This window comes from Perognathus longimembris, chromosome 6 (genome assembly GCF_023159225.1).
Source record: "Perognathus longimembris pacificus isolate PPM17 chromosome 6, ASM2315922v1, whole genome shotgun sequence".
Taxonomy (NCBI): domain Eukaryota; kingdom Metazoa; phylum Chordata; class Mammalia; order Rodentia; family Heteromyidae; genus Perognathus; species Perognathus longimembris.
In genome coordinates, this window is record NC_063166.1 from 65,666,989 (window position 1) to 65,674,741 (window position 7,753).

The following is a 7,753-nucleotide window of genomic DNA, read 5'->3' on the forward strand; positions in this document are numbered from 1 at the left end:
TCTCTGAATTTGTCTGTGTGAGATGCTTCCTCTAACTGGACCTATATTGTCCTTCTATATCTGTTTCATTTTAATTACCATGATATTTTCAAGGTTCATCCAGGCACGATGTACAAGAATTATTTTGCTTGTTAGGCCTGAGTAATATTTTATTATCAATGCCCACCCATACACCTGTAGACAAACATTTTGAACTGTTTCTACCTTTTGGCAACTGAGAATACAATGCATCTAGGAATATTATTTTGCATCCCTGCTTTTAACTTGTGAAGTATATGCCTAAGAGTAGAATTATTGGATGACTGGGTAATTCTATGTTTAAAATTTCTCAGTACTTCCACTAGTTCTCACAACAACCACACTGCTTTCTTCACTTTCCTACCAGGAAGGCAAAATATCCCATTTGTTCTACACCCTTGCCAAGGCTTATTGTATTCTGTTTTTTGTTTCCTTTCTTTGTTTCATTTTGCTTTTGTCCTAAGAGATGGGAAAGGCATCTTACTGGGGTCTTCTTGTGCACTGTCTGAGTGAGTAGATGTATCCAGCATCTTTCCATGTGTTCATTTCACTGCTCTGTAGAGGAATGTATGCTCCTGTGCTTCGTTCTTTTAGAAGTAAGTTGTGGATTATTTTGTCATTCACTTGTAGGAATTCTTTACATCTTCTTGATAGCAGTCACTGTTGACACAGATACTGGGCAAATATTGTCTTTTATTCTGCTCTCTCATCTGGTGGTAAGTTTGTGACTTTGATGTCGTATGAAAGAAATACCTGCCAAACCTGATGTTATAAAGAGTTTACTTATGGTTTGAATTTACTTATGTTTTCTTATCTCAGAGTTTGGAGCTTTTTTTTATTTTTAGTGTTTACATTTAGGTCTCTGATTCATTTTGAGCTAATTGCTGCATTTAGTACAAGATAAAGCTCCAGGGCTGGGAATATGGCCTAGTGGCAAGAGTGCTTGCCTCATATACATGAAGCCCTGGGTTCGATTCTCCAGCACCACATATATACAAAATGACCAGAAGTGGCACTGTGGCTCAAGAGGCAGAGTGCTAGCCTTGAGCAAAAAGAAGCCAGGGACAGTGCTCAGGCCCTGAGTCCAAGCCCAGGACTGGCAAAAAAAACAAAACAGATAAAGCTCCAAATTCATCCTTCTGCTTGTAGGCATTTACATGTCCCAGATTACTGAGTTGAACCACATGGAGTTAGTTGTACATCTTGGGTCTGTGGACTTGGCATGATGTTGTATTGGGAGTGCTGAGCAGCACTGTCACTCCAGACCAATGGGGAAAAGCCACCCTGGGACCTGTGAAGCTCTGGGGAGGAGGGAAGCTGGTCCGGGGTCTCCTGCTGCCACCCATGCTCATTTCTTCATGGCCCCAGGAGTCACGTGACCCACCCACTACCATAGACAGGAAGTACAACCTACCATGTGGACAAAAACCGTGAGGACTGCAGAGGACTCGGGGGCTGAAGGCTGAGCTCTCCCATGTGTATTTTCTGCTGTGTGCCTCAGTTTCTCCTTTGTATTACAAGCCCAGGTGATGGTTCACCCTCACCACACGGACAGTGTGATGAGCTCCTGTTGCACACTCGGTCAGTGAAAGTCACAGTTGATGTAACTTTGAGAACTCAGGGGCTGGAGGCTGAGCTCTCCCATGTGTATTTTCTGCTCTGTGCCTCAGTTTCTCCTTTGTATTACAAGTAGCCCAGGTGATAGTTCACCCTGACCACACACACAGTGTGATGAGCTTATGTTGTACACTTGGTCAGTGAAAGTCAGGATTGATGAAACTGTGAAGAACCTCACAGGGTCCCGTCAGGATGAATAACTGCCGTGTTTCCACCAGGAGCAGCTGAAGATGAGCTGCAGGTGATACAGCCAGACATGGCGGTGTCTGTTGCCGCTGGACAGTCGGCTATGCTGCGCTGCACTGTGACCTCTCTCTACCCCCTAAGGCTCATCCAGTGGTTCAGGGGGAAAGGACTAAGCCGGGAGTTGATCTACAATTTCCAAAAACCATACCCTCCCCGCGTCACACCAGTTGCAGATACCACACAGAAAGAAAACAGGGATTTTTCCATCCACATCCGGAATGTCACCCCAGCAGACGCCGGCACCTACTACTGTGTGTTGATGTCAGCCTTTCTAGGAAAAAACGTGTTTAAGTCTGGACCAGGCACCGAGCTGTCTGTGAGTGGTGAGTACAGTGTGGCTTCCTTTGTCCCTGAGGAGTGTCACAGTATGTGCAGAATAATGCCTTCAGTTCTGTGAGCCACAGCCTAGGAGCAGGGGCAGTGCTGGGCACTCGTGTTCATGCTCTGGCCTCCCCTCTGTGGACAAGGGAAGCCCAGGTATGCTGCAAGGTTCCACAGCTGGACACTGGGGACATCTGTCCCTTGTCTTCCCGGCCATGACCAGTACCTTTGGTTCCAAAGACGAAAGATGAGACAGTGTGAGTGACTTTCCCATCATAGTCAGTGGCCTGCTGTCTCCAGGGAGCACTTCTTGGTGGCCCGCGTCTCTTTTCATGTCACAGCCCTGAGGACTTGCTGTGTGTCAGGCTCTGCTCTGAAAGCCATGGGGAAGCAGGGAGCATCCCAGGCTGAGGCTCTGCTCCCTCACAGCTGTGCCTGGTCTCTCCTCTCCTGTGAGGACCACCATGGCCAAGGCAGTGAGGGCCAGGGCATGATTTCCTGATGTCTTCTTCACAGGCAGCACTGAGGAGACTCCAGAGGGCTCAGGTTCCCTGCTGAGCATCTGCCTGGTGGGCAGGGCTGTGAGGTTGGACCTCTGCCCTGCTCTGTGTGTGTTCCCTGCATTAGGTACTTGCTGTCCCAGGTGCTGAGGCTCTGGGCAGAGCTGGCCATCCACCCAGGCTCAGTTCTCATGTGGGGGACTTTGGAATCCAGGTGAGGCAGCAACGATGACTCCCTTTGGGTTTTCTGTCAGGCCCAGAGTCTTCTACCTCCCAACCTCATGATTCTCAGCACACAGAACTGCCAGATCACCCAACACAATCCTCAAGTTTATAGAAAGGGGACAAGTCCATGGTGGCTGGTACACTCAGGTCACCAGGGGACTGGTATTCCAGGGCTGTGTGGTTCTTGATGAGACTTAGGTTCCCTCAAGTCATCAGTCTCCAGCCCACTCCTCTATAGGATGATGAGTGTCATTGCCCAGGACTATCAGGTTTCTGAGAGGATGGAGAGTCACACAACAAGGTTGGCAAGGTCATCACTGGTGTTGGTACCATACTGGTCAAGAGGAGGATAGATGGAGTGTTGTGGATTCAGGTTTGGCCTTGAGGGGGTGTTGAGGATTCAGCTTTGGCCTTGGGGGGGGGGGGGAAGGGCAAGGAGAGCTATCCCGAGAAGCTGCCCTTCCCCCAGCCCTGGGGCAGTGTAGAAGCAAGCCACACCTCTCTGGGTCCGAAGTTCTCACCAGTTAGCATGTGTGCTCCCCCCCCCCCCCCGCGTTTCGCGGGCTTTGCCCAAGAGGGCGGTACTATGGGAGTGAGGTTAGCCCATGGGGGGTCCTGGGGAGCTGCCCTTGGACTGACATGCTCGCTGGCCTATCGCCAGCTCCTGGTCTATCACCCCTTTTCTCGTCATCTCTCCTGGTATAAGTTGTTAACCCCTCCCTTTATTAAACCAGGTTGCTCTTGAAGCTCTCTGAGACTCTGTGCGCGCCTGGCTTCCTTCGTGGGTAAGGAGGGAGGAAAGGGAATCTCGTTCAGCCACGTGCACCTGAGGCCTTCCCTAACTCCCCCACTCCACTCTGGTCTGCCTGCAGGTCAGGTAGCCAGGGGAGAGGGTGAGAAAGGGAGCACAGATAAGAGAGTAAGCTTAGCACCCCGTAAGTAAGCTTAGCCAGGGGAGATAAATCTAGGGCAAGGAGAGCTATCCTGAGATGCTGCCCTTCCCCCAGCCCTGGGGCAGTGTGGAAGCAAGCCACACCTCTCTGGGTCTGGAACCAGAAGGGGTAGCTTTGTGACCAGCCCCCCAACTTCTCGCCAGCTAGCACGTGTGCTCTCCTTTTCGTGGGCTTTGCCCAGGGGGTGGTACTATGGGAGTGACATTAGCCCATGAAGGGGTCCTAGGACAAGCTCACCAGCCTATCACCAGCTCCTGCTTTATCACCCCTTTTCTCGCCACATTACTATATTAACTGTTAGCCACTCCCTTATTAAACCAGATTGCTCTTGAAGCTCTCTCTGAGACTCCGTGTGCGCCTGGCTTCCTTCGTGGGTAAGGAGGGAGGAAAGGGGATCTCCTTCGGCTATGTGCACCTGAGGCCTACCCTAGCTCCCCCACTCCACCCTGGTCTGCCTGCAGGTCAGGTAGCCAGGGGAGAGGGTGAGAAAGGGAGCACAGATAAGAGAGTAAGCTTAGCCTCCCCGCTCCAGGGGAGATAAATCTAGACCGCAATGGAGCACCATGGGCTGCTCTCACATCCCAGTGCAGCCATTGTCAGCTTGTGACCTGAGACAAGGTGCTGCACACAGTGGCCATGTGTCCTCCACTGGCCCTGACACCCCTCCTGTATAATTTATCATGTTCTGGATTACTTAGATCTAGCTTCAACATATCAGAGAAAACGTGCTATTTGTCTCTCGTCGCTTAGCTTGCCTCACTTAAAATGATTTACACTAGACCCATCCATTGACCTGCAAATGATGTATTCTTTCTAATGGCTGTGTAAAGTTCCATTGTGTATAGGTACCATACTTTTTCATCTATTCATCTATTGTAGGGCATCTGAGCTGTTTCGCAATAGCTTGGATATTGTGAATAGTGAGGAAATGAACATGGATATGCAAGTGTCTTTATGGTATCCTGGCTTGTGATGTTCTGGGTAGATTCCCAGGAGTGGTATGGCTGGGTCATAGGGAATATCTATGTGTATCCACTTTTTATAGAAGGGGACAGTGAGGCTGAGATAAGTAAAAAACAGGTGTATGGGAATGTGGTCTGGTGCTAGAATGCTTGCCTGATGTCCACATGATCCTGTGTTTGATCTCTAGTACTGTGCATGCACACTAATACACAAAGTATGTAAAGGTGTCTGTGTATATCTGCATGTGTGTGTGTGTGTGCATGAGAGAGAGAGCGAGCAAATGAATGTGTATAACACAGATTAGCCTATATGCGATGAGATGAGCCTATGTGATTTAGGCCAGCCAGACCACTCTCTTAGTCTTATTCCAGAAAAAAACAAACACATGTAACCCCCACCCCACCATGGGGCTGATGGGAGAATTGAAGAACTGAGGGGCCCAAAGAAATTGGTCCAGCATCAGGACCCACAAACATTTGACAAAAGGAAGCTAGAGAGAGCATTTTACCCTTCACTTTCCGGTGGGCTACTGGGTTATTGTTGGTCTCACTCTTTGACTCCCTATTTTCGGGCGGGGGGGTTGTGTCTTCTTCTGCAATAAGAAATTAAGGACATTTCTCCCCCAGCTTTATTTGGAAATTTACCAAACAATATCTTATTACCTGTGGCTGGTGAAAGGGCACAGAGGTTGAGCATGTGTTTGGCATGCATTGAAGACTTGGTTTCAATTTTTAGGATAATAATACTAATAAGAGTAGCATATGGCATCTCTCCTACAGGGCAGGGCAGTCCTGCAATCACATCTGTGTGTAAATCCTCTTTTGTAGCCAGACCTTCGCCTCCCGTGGTTGTGGGCCCTGCGGCCAGGGCCACACCTGGGGAGACAGTGAATTTCACCTGCAAGTCCCACGGCTTCTCCTCCCGGAATGTCTTCCTGAAGTGGTTCAAAAACAGGAAGCAGCTCTCTGACTCCCACACCAGCCTGGACCCCAAGGGAGAGAGCGTCTCCTACAGCGTTTCCAGCACAGCCAGGGTGCTGCTGGCCCACGGGGACGTCCGCTCTCAGGTCATCTGCGAGGTGGCCCAGGTCACCTTGCTCTGGGGCCCTCTTCGTGGGACTGCCAACTTGTCTGACGCCATCCGAGGTAGATGACCCCAAGTCCCAGCCCAAGCCCCCGCCTGCCCACCAAGTCTGTCCCTCCCCGGGGCTTTAGCTCTGCAGTCTGAAGGGTATAGAACCTGGTGCCCAGCCCTGTGCTAGAGGCTTCACTTTCTGTACCTGTGGCTGCTGCAAGTACTCACCGTGTGCACACCCAGCCCCCTGGTGCTCCATCTCTGCCTCTGTCTGCAGGCCAGGGCTGCATGTATTGGTTTCATGTATTCGTTTAACAACAGCCATGAGTATTGTGGATCTACTGTGCAGGTGCTGTGCTTAGTGATTATGTCCACCTGAATACCCTCATGTTGGAACCCCTACCGTGTGCCCAGCACTGTCCCACGTGATTCCCATGCACTGGTGTTGGAGCTCAGTGCTCCAGCCCCTCCTCCAGGTTCTCTGAGACACAAGGTCAGAGGCTCTGCCTGTGCTGTTTCAGTGCCGCCCACCCTGGAGGTCAGCCAGCAGCCCACCATGGCAGGAAACCAGGTAAACGTCACCTGCCTGGCATCCAACTTCTACCCCTTGAGCCTGCGGCTGAGCTGGATGGAGAATGGAAACGTGTCACAGGTCGAAACGGGCTGGGCCCACACCGAGAACAAGGATGGGACGTACAACCACACGAGCTGGCTGCTGGTGAACACCTCTGCGCACAGGGAGAGCGTGGTGCTCACCTGCCAGGCGGAGCACGAGGGCCAGCCCGCCGTCACTGCCAACCTCACCATGGAGGAGGAGCAGACGGATGACACGGCCCCTGGTGAGCTCTCACTAGATGTCATTTCCAGTTAACCTGTTTACATGTCCAAAATAACGTAGAGTACTGATTGCAGATGCATCTAGAACTCTAGGACATGGAGTTTACAAGTCAGCTCGCACCCTGAGAGGCACTGGCAGGAGCTTGTGCAGGGATCCAGGGAGCTTTGGACATAAACAGATATTGAAGGAGAGAGAAGGAGAGGGACGTCCTGCCCTGGCATCAGCCTCCTGCCTTCTTCCCCCACAGTCGTTCTGTTCTCCTTGCTCATGGCCCTCTCCCTGCTTCTGTGTCTTTGTAACCTTTGTCCAGTCTCCATTCCACTTAGACTTTTTCACACACAGCCAAATTCTCACCCGGCAGACCCTAGCACCTGCTGATTTAAACCTAAAAGATGTACTTGAGGACATGGGGTTGAAGTAGGAACCAGGCTTCAGTGTAACCAGGAGTGATCACAACAGCAGAGCCTCAGTGTCTCTGGACTTGTGAGAATGGACCCAAGTCCACCTGGGCCCCTACTGACACAGAAAGTGAAGTTTCTCTATGAGCAGCTGCCACCTTCAAACTCCTTGGGAGTTAGAAGTATCACAGAGAAGGACGCCAGGACTAGGGAACAGTTGGGGTGCTGCTGATGACTCCTTGCCACCACCTGCCTGTAAAGCAAATTTGGGGCAATGAATGAAATACTCACTCGCGCCACCGCCCCCCCCCACACAGTGCTCACTGCCCCAGTGGCTGGCTAGAGTCCTTCCTAGAACCAATCTGTGTTAGTCCCCTGTGGTGGAATACAGGATCCTTTTTCCTCATTTTGAAAGGCCCAGGGTTGTCCCAGCACATCCTGTGATATAGAACTAATCTACTGGGTTAATGCTGCATCCTTGGTTTCACAAAAGTAAAGATAAGAAGCTGAGGACAATTTCATTGTTAGAGAGTTGAAGCTACATAATCATGTCCAGTAAGAGTTCGGGCCTGGCTGGACATCCAGTGCAATCAGAATCCA

At 50.7% G+C, this 7,753-nt stretch overlaps 1 protein-coding gene across 1 annotated transcript in view; it reads left to right on the forward strand.

The window, feature by feature from the left end:
- LOC125353723 (signal-regulatory protein beta-1-like) overlaps positions 1-6,788 on the forward strand; it is a 39,840-nt gene extending 33,052 nt beyond the window's left edge. The window contains exons 3-4 of the mRNA XM_048349379.1: positions 5,671-5,988; positions 6,439-6,788. Coding sequence (XP_048205336.1) covers positions 5,671-5,988; positions 6,439-6,788 — 668 coding nt within the window. The remainder of the gene's footprint in view (positions 1-5,670; positions 5,989-6,438) is intronic.
- Positions 6,789-7,753: the final 965 nt, after the last annotated feature.